The sequence below is a fragment of the Peromyscus maniculatus genome, chromosome 12, assembly GCF_049852395.1.
Source record: "Peromyscus maniculatus bairdii isolate BWxNUB_F1_BW_parent chromosome 12, HU_Pman_BW_mat_3.1, whole genome shotgun sequence".
Classification (NCBI taxonomy): Eukaryota; Metazoa; Chordata; class Mammalia; order Rodentia; family Cricetidae; genus Peromyscus; species Peromyscus maniculatus.
In genome coordinates this window covers 33,044,915-33,059,755 of record NC_134863.1, presented here as the reverse complement: position 1 = coordinate 33,059,755, position 14,841 = coordinate 33,044,915, and the positions used below count along the sequence as shown (strand labels likewise).

Here is a 14,841-nt window from a genome sequence, read left to right as displayed (position 1 = left end):
GCTTGATGTTTGCTATCATTGGCTTCATTTCCTGAGCTAGTCACTAAAACCTCCCAGAAACAGGGCCGCCAACCCCAAGATCACTTGGACTCACGTCAACCAAGACACATCTCCTTTTCACGTTTATTTCATTTTGTTTTAAGATCACAGAAGAGCAGAGCATTCATACGTGTAAAGTAACAGAAGAAAGAACCAGAATTTAAATACATTTAAAAAGGAAAAAAAAGGCTTTTTTTAATTTTAATTTTTTTTACACACATTGCGCTTTTTACTTTCCTTCACAGAGCTAGTATTCAGGGAAAAAATATCCACCCAATAAACAAAAACAAAATAACTTGAGCAACAAAACAAACAAACCAAAACAAACAAACAAAAAAATGGCCATGTGTTTGTATCATCAAGGGAAGATCAGTTCATGTCTACAGGGCTGGAAAAAGGAATATATTTTATATATATATTTATATGTATATAACACTGTTAATGAGGAGACTTCTAACCAAGAACAGGATTTATACAACCTTCAGGAGAGCAATGGAAAAGGAGGGGTGAAGCGAGGCTGGGGAGAAGATGCAGGTCTCCGTCCCTCCCCTTGTTATTTCCTCCCTCCAGCCTCCCCCGTCCCAGCAAATACTTAGGGAGCAGAACTTGGCCAAAGTTCACCAGGGTAAGCCATGTTCATTCTCTGGTGAAGAGCAAAGGCCTAGGTAAGTGGGTTGGTTCCAAGAGGCTCCCGACGGATGGCAGGGGCAGCGGCGGCACGCCAGGAAGCTAGCTCCGTGGGGTTTTCTTCGTTTGCAAGAAGCAGAGAGTTACTGTGCCTGGATTTACACGGGAAAGGGTTTGTATCGAGAAGAAGGTAGCTGTAGGGTGGACTCATGAGCACCATCCAAAAAGCTGTGCCTTGGAAACAAGGATGGACCTGGGGAGGTGTTCGGTGGGTGGGTCTCTCTCCCACTTACAGCGTGTCCTGAGTACAGTAAGCCCACTGAACATCCCCATCTAAAGTGACACTAATGCTGGAAGTGATGAATAAACTCTGCTCTTCAGTGTCCAGGAGACCCCTATTCCTTGTGCTCTTTGGGGAGATTCATGAAAAGGTGACTGGACGGGCAGTAGGCTGAATGTTGAAGACAGGGTGGGACGAACAAGTGGACCTGTGTTGAGTCTGCCCAGTACGTGGCCCAACAGAACAACCCCTCGTATACTGTCTCAAGCAACTGTTCTTGCTTGGCCTCCCTTTCTGGAAACTTAACTTTCATATTCGGTTTTAGCTTCTACGACTCTCACTCCCTTCAACCGTGCCTCCTCGTAGGCTTTTGTGTCCTATTTCCCACCTATCTGCTGTAAAACTGTACCAGTCTGAGCTGTTAACAAATGAGGCCTCTCTATCCACTTGCTTGATTCCACAGCCTATTAGTCAAGTTTCAGGAAACTTCTGTAAGAAACCCCCTCCCTTGCTTGTTTCTCACAGAACAGCTTTTTGAACTTGCTTGGGACCAGCCAAGAATTTCCAGTGACACACATTTACCATAATGAAGCGTTTGGCCCAGGATGAGAGAAAGCGGATGTTTCCTCTCACACGGGCAACTTCCTCATTTGTTACGTACATAATGCCCAATCTGGACATTTTCCTTCCTATGAAAGGCTATTAGGCTACAGTTCAACAGTCACATTTCCCAATATCATGAGCAAGGAAGCCACCTCAGCTATTTTGGTGCCTTAACTTTAATAAGAAAATGTCCTTCCTCTGCGAGTCTAAGAAAATTTGCTCCGAAGAGAAACATGGAATCAGTCCAGAGACTCTGTGTTCTAGAAGATGCTATGTTGTGGAGGATGGTTTTGAGAGGAAACCAGAGACCAGCAAGTGGCTCTGCTTGGGTCCTCATGTGGGTGACAATACTTAATGAATTTTCAATTCATATTCAGAATCAGAGTTTAGAGGTGGAAGAGGCTAATGGAATGTCATTTAAATTCTTTACCTTTGGAACAAGAAAATTAAAAACTTGGGGATGTGAAATAACTTGCCAACGTCAATATCACATGGCTTTTTTGTGTGGCAAGACCCAGAGCAACAACCCAATTTTCCTGACTCCTAATACACCTTTCACTTTGCAGAGGCCTTTTGTCTTGGGTGGACGAATGGAAGCCTCTCATCAATGTGACCCAAATTTCCTTCTAGAATAGTCTTGTCGGACATTCATATAATCTCTTTGATGACTCTCTCAGTTGTTTTGATTAAGAAGAATGGTGTGCAGGACATTGTGTTAAATCAGTAGGCACTTCAGAAAGGCTGGGGTAAAACCTGTGGCTGAAACTCCCTATTCAGATGACTCTGTGCCTTCTTTATAACCCATGGGCATGTAGATACATGGGGCTACCAGAGAATATAAAAAAAGCAGGGAGCTTCAGCAAGGTATTTCTCAAGGATATAACATATTTCTTACATCACATAACTTATTCAAATTAGGATGACAAAGAAGTTTTATGAGTGTGGTTAAGTGTAAAACAGACCCAAAAAAGGGGGGGGGGGATGTGTGATAACTCGTTCATGTAATTATTTGTGAATCTGGTGGAGTTATTTAACTAAAATACAATAAAATATATATTAGCTGACAAGAAATCAATGACCTGGGGCACAGGAGTCCTTCACACCCTGTTCCTCTATCTTCCAATTTGCCTAGGATTGGTTGGGTCAGGCTGAGGAATCTTCAGTGAGGCAGAAGGAGCTAAGGAAAACCATTTGTACTTGGCTGGAACTGCCTCTAAGGGGTCTGGGTGTCTGCTTCCTTTGGCTAAGGCAACCATGTTTGGAACTTCAGTTTTTTGTCTTGACGTTTGACCTATAAAAAGCTTTGGTTTTTCTTCTTCTTATTTTACTTCTTTTTCTTTAAGATTTATAGGTTTAGCTGAACTTGGGCTCTGCATGAAAAATGAAGTTTACATAGTTTATATTATGTATATAAACTAGTGATTTACATTGATTTACACATGATTGGTGCCTAATTTATTAATCAGCACGGTATGCAAATGTGCTGACGAGAAATCAGGATTTTAAAATAAGTTTTCTACAATATCCATAAACATTTCGCTGGCGTGAATGCTAAACCTAAACCTAATATTAACACCAGCAGCCTTGCCAAGAGGAAAGTGATATACATTGTGGGCAAAACCAAATTCTTTCTTGAGGTTCAGTTGGTGACATTTGAACAGCATAGCTAAATGCAAAGGAGAATAGTTTACTTTTCTTCCCACTGGTATGCACGTAAATGTGAACTTCATTTTGCCTTTAGTGAGATGTTTACAGATATGATGTTAACCATAATGGGGAATTTACATCACGGGCAGACTAAGTCTCTGGAGGAGAAACATTTTAAATACTTAAGCGAGAAAGAGATTTCCTGAATTAGATTTGTGTTTCTTAACTTGGGGTCGATCTCACAATTTTTTATGGTATGTTTATTTGTCTTCAGAATTTTAATAGCTCTTTAGGTCAGATATAACATTGCACTTATATTGTTATAAAAACTGACAGTTTTCAGGGGAACCAGGACTAAATCCATGCTGAGAATTTGTTAAGAATGAAGAAAAACATGACATAATTAATCCTATAGCATGGGTCTCATAGGCAAATTTCTTTTAAACAAATAATAACAAGGTGGACAAAAGGGGACCTGTGTCTTTCCAAATGAAGCACAGCTCTTTTTTTTTAAATAAACCAAATTCAATACCTCTCTTCCTTTTAAGTTTAAACCATTGTTCTAAATTGTTCTTATAATACATACATCATTGTAAATATATCATTTGTAAAAGATAAGATTTAAAACAATACATACACATATATATTATTTTGCACAAAAAATCCAAAGCCTATAAACAACAAGATGAAAAATTTAGGGAGACTAGCCAATAGAAGCCATCACATCATAGTCAGCCCCCAGAGGACCCTGTGACTGTGGGCTGATCAGTAAGAACTCAAAACAATTTCATGCTGAGTAGTTTAGTTTCTGTAGGCAGAGGAGGTAAGTCCATCTTTGGAGGAGAAACATGCTTTTGCTTCTGTCCTCCAAGAACGTGAAAATCACGAGTATTGTTACAAGGTCTCTTTGAATAGCCCCAGTTATCTATGAAGTTAAAGAAAAAACATGTTCATGGTAAGGGGACAAAATGTCTGTCTGACTTGGAAGAGAAGGCAAAGGCCTTGGGGAAAATCCTTCTGAACAGAAAACCCATCTAATTTCCCATAAGCTGTCCTTCTTTTTGGACAAGGCCATTTTGCAAGAACAATGTTCCTTCCACTAGGCAAAGTTGTTTGGATCAACAACTGCACAGAGAACAGACAATTTTGCAATTGTTGAACTCAAGCTAGTTCTCCTTCTTTGAGGCCTGCCCTGGGTCAGGGTCATTTCTACTTTTTAAAAATGAAATCTGAGGCTAAAGGTTTTGTTTTGTGAATGATGTAAAATGTTTACTTTTTTTACAAAGCATATGGAATATATGAGTGGTCCCAATGATTTGAAGCATTCCAGTCCTTATTACCTATTATTTCCTGTTACATTTTTGTTTTTTCATTACCAACAAATGAGATCTTTGGAGAGATTTATAGCAATGTGATGCATTTTTTTTTCCGGTTAAATGTGTGGCATCTTGGTGTAGGTCTTGTTGCCCTACAGTGATTCTAATCTTGCTTCAAAGAACATTGTCCTCAGTTCTCCATATGACTTAGCAATATTCTCAAACCTATGTGGTATATGAGACCCAGGTTTTTCCCATAGGAAAGAGAAATTTAAAAAAAAAAAAATCTCAGATCCTGCTGGAGATATGGGTAAACAATCACATTTTAAAAGTATCTTTAGCAGTTTACTCTATGGTCCATTATAATAAAACCAACATAACAAATGGTATAGACATGATCAGGAATTCTTTCCAAAGGAGAGACTCCTCCCACAAAACCAAGAGTTTGTCCTAATAATAGGATGGGGACACTGAAGACCAGGTATATGGTTAAAGCCTGTGATATGTCACAGGTATCTATTTCCAAAACTAATACTAAACAATGCTGAATTAACTCCTTTCTTTCTTCCTTCTATCTAGACTATCATGCACGCTTCTAAGATTTTACTTAAGGATGTGGATGCCTCTTTAACATGGGAAATACATATCCTTCAATTCTTGTGCAAAGAGGACCAGATTGCCAGAGAAATCCCTGATTGCCAATATATCATGTTCCCTATGTTGTAATAGCTATGTTCTTGGATAAGAATTAATATTCTGTCTCTTGATCTCCCATAAATCCTCTTACCCATCCTAGGTCCTGTCTGCCCTCTGTTTCATGTCACAACTGCAAAACCATGAAGAAAGAATGTGATGGGTTTATAAACTAAATGATGTAATTCCTTAGAAGAAATTTACAATACTGCTCAAATTCTTTTTACTCTTTCTCCATCCCTTTCTCCTTCCCTCCCTTTCTCCTTCCCTTCCTTCTTCGCCTTCATTTTGTATCATGTGACAGACATTTCAAAGGTTAAAATGATGAGCTATTATAGTTGGCTCAGTGAGATAACACTTTATGGCCTCAACAATAATCCTCCATCCTTTCCTAAGGTGAATTACTTTGGATACCTCTATAATCTAAGGGAAAGTGGTGGATGGTTTCCTACCAAAGATGCCCACATGCAGAGGCAGCCTTCCCTGGAAAACCTCCCCTAGGAAAGCACTCTTGGTAATGTAATGGTGCTGAGCTTTGGGATGCTCACACAACTTCTGCCTGAATTCATCTCAAGTTGCTCAGATCTTATGATTAAGCAATTAGCTCAGGTTTCATTGTTAGTGTCAAGGAGAATCTCACAGATGTAAGTCTAAAGGTAGAGAAGGTGAATGCAATCTGCATCCTAGTGGCCTGGCTTTCGGATTCTGAGGAGCCTCCACAGGCAATGGTGCCATACACCATATCAGTGGAGTGAGAACTTAATAAAGCATCAATCTAGAACTCAAGGATGATAATCCACAAAGGATAACAAAGCCTAGAACTCCTATTTTGTGATGGTCAGGACTTTGCATTAGAGGTTTGGCAGCCTCTATAGAAAGGACCTGGGCATCTATCTACTTTTCATGTCTCACTCACAATCTTTTATCTGAAAGAGACAACAATCTCAGCTTAGGGGAATTCGGGGCAAATGCAGTGTTAGCTGAAGATTAGTGAGGGGACAAAACAGGCCTGCATAGGATCTTCATCAGCTCCTCTTTCCCATGGGAGTTACCACTCAGAGACTTTCTTGTTTCTGGAGACCTGCTCAATACATGTTGCTCATTTCTGCAATGGGACTCAACCTATACAAAGCTAGAAAAGTTATGAATCCCCCAGGCTTGTAAAATAAGAGTGAAATCATAAACAGTCTTCTTCTCCTAGGTCATGTCATCCAGGCCACGGATCTGTTCCCTGTCTGCTCACCCCATTGATAGTAGGCACTTTCATTTACAGTGATATTCTGAGTGACTCCTGACTGGGGGTTTTGAAAATGGGACTAGGAGAGGTATGGGGTCCTGCCCACAGAAGGAGCACAGCTTGGTTTGAATGCGCACTGATGTCATGTGACAGCCATGAATTGGGGAGGGATTCTGCTCCTTGCCTCCCCTCCAGCCATCTCCCCCAGCAACTTGTTACAGCCGCATCTCACAATTACAATGCAGGACAGTATCTACGGCACAATGAGTCTATGTACACATGGACCATTCCATTGGCATGCTTTAGAGAGAGAGACACATACACGCTCACACACATGTACACCTACGTGAGAGCGAGAGACTTGAGCACACACACGCGCACAGTGAAGAAAATGAAAATGGCACTTCCTAGCATTTGCGGCGTGACTAGTGTTCTGGGTTGCTGGGGTAAAGAGAGATGGGGGTAGAGAAAAAGGGAACGTTTGGAATGGGTGTGGTGGGGATAGAACACACTGGAGGGAAAGGGGATGTCCTCAAAGGTTAGAGAGATGTTGGAGGCAGCGGAGCCTGAGAAAGGCTCTACATAGGTTTCCTTTGATCGTCCAAAATGGCTGCACATTAGCTCAAATGAAAAACAGAATAAAAAGGTTATGGAAATATAAACACCAAAGGCAAGATCTTCTTTTTCCCCACAGATGAAAACGGATGAAGGAAGGATAAAGTGTGTGTGTGGGGGAGTTAATATCCATCTGGTACTTCTTGAATAGTCTCATTTGTACAACATCGGATATCTTTAGCATGATGGAGTCTTTTTACACAGCAGTCATTTGCTTAGAAGATAGACACATATTCTGGTAGAGATTTTTCCCACCCTAAATTATACTCAATTTTTTTATTGATGGATCTTAAAAGTGTTTTTAGTGTTGTATTTTCTTCATTTTCACATTTCCCCCCCTTCATTTATAAACACACAAACTTGTGAAATAAGTCTCCCCCCTTTTTGCATTCTCTCTCTCTCTCTGTTTCTGTGTGACGCATTTTTGTGTGTTTTTGTAATTATTTTTAAATTTTTATTCTATTAACATTTGCTGAGAAGGCAGAGCAGGGATGCTGCCAGCAGCCACAGTGGTACGGCCAGACTGATGGATCCATTGATTCCTCTCACCGACCCGGGTCCTGCAGAGCAAAAGAGAGAGAGACAAGATAAGCACCTTCTGCCAGTTCCACTTGACAGCCAAATAAAGCTGGAAAGAGAGGCAAGGCGTGGCCAGGTACTGACGTCTAGCTGTCCGAGCTCTTGATGGCTCCCATCTTTTAAGTCCCATCCTCTCTGAGGTACAAGTATGTGAAGGTGTCTTGTTTATTTTCAGTATGCAATGGCTCCTGCTTGAGAAGCTGCTACCCACCCTCTCCACATGATTCCTGTGAAGCCAATACTGATTAAGATTCCAAGCGCTGGTGTGGTTCCTCCAGGAGCCCAATACAGGCTCTCCCTGGAGACGCGTCAGAGCAACTCCATCATCTCAGATGAGGTCAGTCATCAGTCTCTGACTTCTTTTTCATAGGGAAGAGACAGGGTGATTTATTCTTTAACATGGGGACAACTATCACAAAGTAGCGTTTATGCATGGATGGTACCCTAGCAATACATCAAACAACAAACAAACACCCTAGAGTCTTAGGAAGAAGCAGAGCTCAACCCGCCCCAAGTTATCACTTTAGAAATTAAGAAAAGAAGCAAAGACAAGAACACCAACCAAACTGGCAAGGCTCAGGAGCAGGTTCAAACCCAGGGCAACTGAAAACGGACCTGACCTGGAACCGACCTGACCTGGAATGTCATTCTGGGTCACTCAATAGTGTGACCATTGCCAATGGGAACAGAATGTGGGGGATGTGAGTTCGGGTCTGAGCAGACAGCTGGGTGAGAGGAGACAGACGAGGGTCTGTGTGGGGATAGTATGAGTAATACTGAGGCAGAATTTGTAGGTCTGACTTAGAGCTCATCACACACACTTCTAGTCCCATTTCTTCCTTCTGCATAGTGTTGTCATATTTCATTGAAAGAAAAAATTTTAAGAACGTTTTTTTTTTTTTCTCACCGAAGAGACTTTGATCTTAAGGCTACATACTTAGAGGATGATACTCAAAATAGAAACTGACATGACTGTAATTATGAGTCACTTTGAAATTTTATGGGTACATATGCAAGCTGTGAGTGTGTGCAAAGCTGATGGTGTGCCTCTACAGTGGAAACGTCTTCTGGTACGTGACTTTTTACCAAACTATTGAAAATGTATAAGTTTTCAGGGTGTGTAACAAGGAAAAAATACTGAATTCAAGAATAGACTCCCAATCTATGTTCTGTGTGAACAGAAAAAAAATAATAATAAGATTAAAATACAACTAATAAAGAACATATGTATCACAATGTATTGTGATGCCAGTTTTGTAATAAGACTATAAATGTAAATGCACAACTGTGTGCTTACTATAACAAAAAACGTTTTCCAGTAGAAATTGCATCTACGGTACACATTTCCACAGCTTATCAGGAGGCAGGCGGAATATTTAACCTCAGTGTCTAACTCTAGAGGGCTTGTGACCACCCTACGGTGAAAACCGGCAGTCAGTGTTTTAGTCAAACGTTTGGTGAGTGAAATTCAGACTGATTAAAACAACAGTTAGTCTAGACAGAAGCTACAAGAAGATGGAGACAGTATTAAAAAAAATGAAAGAGAGAGAGTCTGATATTTTGGCTAGAGCACCACAGAATATTGCTTAATATGAAAATATGAGCATATGCAAACACTGAACCCTTCAATTATGCAAAATGAGCTTTGTCTAGTAGAAAGCCATGGAAACAGAATCAAAAAGTTAAATATCCATCAACTCTAGTCAAACAACTCATTCTGTGATTTCCTGAATGTCTATGATATCATATTAATAAGAGACACTCTGACTACCTTCAGGTTCCATCTCATGAGGGTGGAAATTCAAAGCACCTGTAGTGATTGTTCACCAGCCTCTGGTGTCCAAATGTGTTGATATTTCATGCAATGTCTGCTCTGACCTCCTGTCCTCTGTTGTGCTTTCTGGATGCTTGGGACTATCAACCTGGCAGGGCTCTTGTCCTGGTAGCAAGTGTCCCTCCGTATCTATGTAGCAGCTGTCTCTATATTAGGCATATGCACTCCCTGGCACATTCATCTATATTAATGTACCAATAAGGCTTTCAGAATAGAGAAAAACTATACATAAATTAAGGTCTTATATGCCAAAATGATTTCTGTTTTGCTCTAGGGATAGTGTGAAATGAATTCTCAAAACAAAACAAAACAAAACAAAAAAAGCAAATTTTTAGTGCCAGGACAGGTTACATTGTCCTCCTGACATCTTAGAAGCTGGTAATATCTATAGACTGCTATGAAAATTGGTCTGGTTTTATTCAAATGGTAGGAAATATTTAAGACAGCAAGCATTCTATTATCAAAAAGCATAATATGTACTACTAGCAAGCTAGATAAACATGTGAAAGTCAACATTCTTGTTAATGCAGTTGTGCGCCTGACTACATATTATCTACAGTCTATCCATCCATACACACATATAGGTAAGTTTACATGCTGCATAGATACTTATCTATACATGTATGATAGATGTATATATTATTGGTCTTTTGAAATGCATAATACAAAATTAAGTTTTACTTTCACGTGCTATTCTGTGTTGTAATAGGAATTCGCACTATGCATGTCAATAACTTTTAATTGTATTCCTGATGGTCTTATTACACATCTGAAATGCATTGTATACATCTAGTAGAGATACCTTTGCCTCTATCAATTATTATTTATTAAGTTTTCTCATGAAGCTATTTAATGTGCTTATGTGGCTTACTCTTGTCATAATTGATTTTTGAGAGTAAATAAACAGAATTGAGGAAAACTGTAAATGGGTAACAGTTGGGGAATTATCACAGCTTAGGTATGCAATTATAGATGCATATGACTACATAGGAGACTACTCCAGTTAATGTCTAGCTCAGGGAAGAATAATCCACAAAATCATTAATTATGTTTTAGTTCATAGTTATGAAATTCTGCTTATTTGTTGATATGCAAATGATAAATTTCAGTTCCTGTGCCAGATGGCCATGCTCAGCAACCGCTTTCATATACTGACAGATATAATGAAAGCATCAGTTTGAAAACATAACTTAGCCTTACGAACAGATAGGCAAAATAGGAATTCAAAAGCTTGTTGCATGGTTTTCATACCACAGACAACAATCACACCATGACATTTAGCCATATTCTATATGGTATGTGTGGTACTTGGTAAATATTCAGTATAGTATTCACATGCAGAAATTTTGCTTTCAGAAATAAATGAAATACCAACCCATATCAAAGATGTTTATGAACTGGATCAGGCTTAAAGAAAAAACAAATGGTTTTATTTATTTAGTGTGTGTGTGTGTGTGTGTGTGTGTGTGTGTGTGTGTGTGTGTGTATGTGAATGCATGTTTGCATGCCATGGCGTGTTTCCCCTTTGCCCATGTGAGTTCCAGTGACAAACTCAGGTCCTTGGGCTTGGCAGCAGGTGACTTTACCCACAGAGCCACCAGGCTGTATTGACTTGGGGCTTTTTGGTTTACTAGTAAAAGACAAAATCCAGCTGCAGCAAAATAATAAATTATAAGTCACTGTTCTCAAGGTTGTCACTCAGGTGAACGGAGACTGTATCAAGGTGTGAATACTAGAGTGCACCTTTGTCCTGACCATGTTTATAAAATGGCAAAACCTGTAGTTCACTGTAAAAGTTTATTAAATGGCCTAAATTGAAGAATTTTTGGAGGTAAGATTATCTGCTGCTGATCCGATGTAGGATTCTGAGCTCATCGTTTTGCCTTTCTTCAAACATCTATTTTGAAGATGCTTTTAATTCCCAGACCAATGGTGTTTCCTTTCCTTTTTCCATTGTGACTGGATTTATTCAAAGTCATCTTTAACCACATTGGCAGTGATCACTGGCTGTCCATTTCAGCCAGTAAGAAATCAGTGTCAGTCTTAGTTTGTGTTTCCATTATACAAAAAGAGAAAAATATTTTTTGGAATTGCTGAAGGCTGATGGAATGACTAAAAACAAAGCAAAAAATGTAAACAGTTTAGGAAAACAATGCTGGATAACGGAGGTCAATAATCTATAGAATCTCAAAACACAAGTTCTGTGTGTTCTGCCAGGGGCTGGGCAAGGCATGGGAATGTTGGGAAGCCATGTTGAATTCAAGTGCGATAACATTGACTCTGGTGCCATCTGCTGTCCACTTACTGCTAGTACAGGTTCCTCTGTGTAGATTGAAGCCTATAATCCCCAGGACTGGAGTCGATTAGAGGAGAGATAATATTGGTTTTGAATATTATACCTTAAATGCAGGCTCTTCCTGCATTTACTCTCTGTCTTTACCCTCTAGAAAGTGAGATTTTGGTCAGATGAAACTGTCTCATAATACAGTTAGAAGCAACACGTCCTTCTTCTCAAAGCTGGAGGGGTGGTGCACAATTGCAGTCCAGTACTTGGGAAGGGGAGGCAGGGGGACAAGAAGCTTATGACCAGCTTGGTACATACGAGTTTAAGGCCAGCGTGGCATACATTAGACCCCAAATCAAAAAAAGAAAAAGAAAAGCCAAAGCAAAACAAACAAACAAAACCAGAAAACAATATCAAGTACTTTTACACACCATTTATGAAAAACTTAGTTACCACGTATGCTCACACTGATACCTTATCATAGTGACATTTGAATTAAAAAGAAAAAAAAAACCTATGCCTTATGTCATCACCCACATCAGAGTTCTAAGGTTTCACATGTGCTGCTAGGCAAATTATTGGATAATTTGTAATCATATTGGGAAGAGAAAAAGGGCTAAAGAAGTTATTAATATTTTATGCCTTCTTGCTTCAAAGAGTTCTGTCTTAAGATGATGTACTTGGCTACCTCTTATCTGCTAGATAATGATGACCTGTAGGGACTGGCCACCAGCGGGGTACCGGTCTGAGCAGCCATAAAACCTCTCTGGCTTTTGGGTGTTCGAAGACACAAATCCCCGAAAGAATTGTTTTTTACTCTTGGTGATGATCATGGTTGTCTCGTCCCTGTTGTGACTCAGAATGAAAGCTATTTTCCTAAGAGACAACTCACAATCAAGTTGATGACCACGCGGCCTTGAAGGAAGGTGACATCTGGCCCCACCACAGCTTCCTTTGTGTTTGTCTGGGGATACAGACTGTGAGGTTGATCTAGTGTATGTAGAAGGTGGGCAAGTCAGAAGCCGTTGCTGCTCTCATTTTTAGGGTCCATTGAATGAAGCTTTGACAGGCTTGCCCTGTCCTTGTAAAGATAAGTATGTGGACTGTGTGTACATGGAAACCATGAAATAGCTTTTTTTTTTCTCTTTTTTTTTCAGAGAGCCGGCAGCCCAGCTAAGCTGCAGCAAGTGAGGCTTTGAAGAGTGAAGGAAATTGAGGCAGAGGTGAAATGTCAACTGTTTCCACGCTTCATCTCATCAGTCGCTGCTTAGCGGTTATGTCCGATGTGGGTGTCAGAGCCAGCGATGCGTTTACCTGAATAGTCACCAAGCAACTGTAAAACTCTGAGAGCTCTGCCACTGGGTAGTGGCCATTCTACAAAATGAGTCCTTAACCAAGGACACTTAAGATGAAGCACATAACGGATGGGAGAGCGGGTAGGAGGGAGCTGAGTAACTCGCTTCATCCCAGGGATTTAAAGTAAGTCACTGTCAAAAGCACGACCAGGGGCCATGGGTCAGGTGGGCGGTTCTTTGTTAACCAAGTTCACAATTTGGGAAAAATATTGCCAACTGTGTTATTGAAGTTTCTTATCACAAATCCCAACACTAAATCAAACCCCAGTGCATATGACAAGAATATATTGCTGTGGAATCTTAACTAATGTCTAGAAGGTACGTATAAACAGGAGCCATACCTTTTTGCTTGAAGTGCACGGTGGTGCCAATTTCTAAAAAAGAAACATTTAGCAAAACAAAAAAAAAAACAAAAAAACAAATAAATAAGAATCTTTATCAACTGGGAATAAACATGAGGGTGGTTTTGTCGGTCTCCACTAACGGAGAATGAGAGGAAGGCAGGTTGGAGACAGGACCAGGAGAGCAGAAGGAATGGTTGACAGAGACTGAGTGAGAGGAGAGTGCAAAGAAACTCTTCTCAGACTAAATGAGCAAGTAGTAGTCACAGAAAATGCATGGCAACTACGGATACTCCATGTTACGTGCTGAGCATGTAGGCAAATACAAGGACTCCAGCATGGAGTGTGAATGCAGTCCTGACTGCACCGGATGCGACCCTAGAATGTGTCTGATCCCCAGCCCTCCCCTGCCATTCTGGCCCCACTCACCTTAGTTGGCCCATATCTAAATCACTCCTTCTCTAACAGGCGAGTCCACTCCACCCCCAAGCTTCACAGTTGCTGTGTCCTCTACTAAAAATGTTCTCCCCGATGCCTCTACCGTTCGCCCAGTCACTTCAGTCCCATTGCTGTTGAAAACTCATCAACACAAGCGATGCTGCCCCATCACTTTCCCAAAGCTAGTACCGGTTCCTTCACTGAGCACCAGTCTAAGCAGCACTTAGCCCCTCCCAGCATGACGTTACACAGTTACTCACTTGCTGATGCCTTGTCTCCTCACTAGAATACATGCCCCGGCCAAGGGCATCCACAGTGAGTGTCTCATTAACCATTAAGTCTAGCACTCGTGCAGAGCATGAACTATAGAAAGTTTCAGAAAACACCTGTTGCATGTATTAACAAACGTCAAGGTTGAACAAGATTAGCTTGTTTTTAAATATCCGGATTTCTTTTTTAAGTGTCTTTGCCAAATAATTCAAAAGACTCCTGTACCTTTGGAAGTAAAAGTGTATAATTTCTATAGGATACCATTTTCTATTTCAGGGACAACTAAATGATTGATTAGATATAGAAGCCCACACTGGCCGTGAGATCAAGTTTGTTGGTTGGTTTATTTTTCCTCTGTGACCATCAGGACCCAGACCTGCATTCCCGAGTAACAACACAGCTAGAAGAACATGCCAAATGGCTGATGCCTTCAGCCACAGAGAGCTGTCTGCACAGAGCCCCTGTCATCTTCTAGTCCTGCTTCCAATTTATTCTCAGTTTTTTTCTGTGGCCTTTCGGGTAAAGGCCCAATCCACAGCTTGATATCTGCGGCTCTCCTTGCCACCCTTCCTGTCTGGTCTCATAAACATCCATCACCTCGCCAGCTTTCCTTTATGCTCTGTGGAACCACATGTCCTCCCTTGGGTTACTATGGGATCTGTAGTAGGGTCTCCATCACCCTT

At 40.6% G+C, this 14,841-nt stretch overlaps 1 protein-coding gene and 1 long non-coding RNA gene across 5 annotated transcripts in view; one reads left to right on the top strand and one right to left on the bottom strand.

The window, feature by feature from the left end:
* Positions 1-2,865: 2,865 nt before the first annotated feature.
* The window catches only part of Lsamp (limbic system associated membrane protein), a 2,127,334-nt gene continuing 2,115,358 nt past the window's right edge, over positions 2,866-14,841 (bottom strand). For 2 of the 4 annotated variants that reach the window (XM_015994637.3, XM_015994638.3), the window contains 2 exons: positions 13,451-13,483; positions 2,866-7,617 (listed from right to left, as the gene is read on the bottom strand). In XM_015994637.3, coding sequence (XP_015850123.1) covers positions 7,520-7,617; positions 13,451-13,483 — 131 coding nt within the window. In that variant the 3' untranslated portion in view covers positions 2,866-7,519. The remainder of the gene's footprint in view (positions 7,618-13,450; positions 13,484-14,841) is intronic. The other 2 variants (XM_015994639.3, XM_006975750.4) reach the window with 1 other exon arrangement.
* Positions 7,600-13,503, top strand: LOC121821720 (uncharacterized). Its single transcript, XR_006062539.2, has 3 exons — positions 7,600-7,712; positions 7,812-7,973; positions 12,912-13,503. It is a non-coding gene; the product is annotated as an uncharacterized LOC121821720 (long non-coding RNA).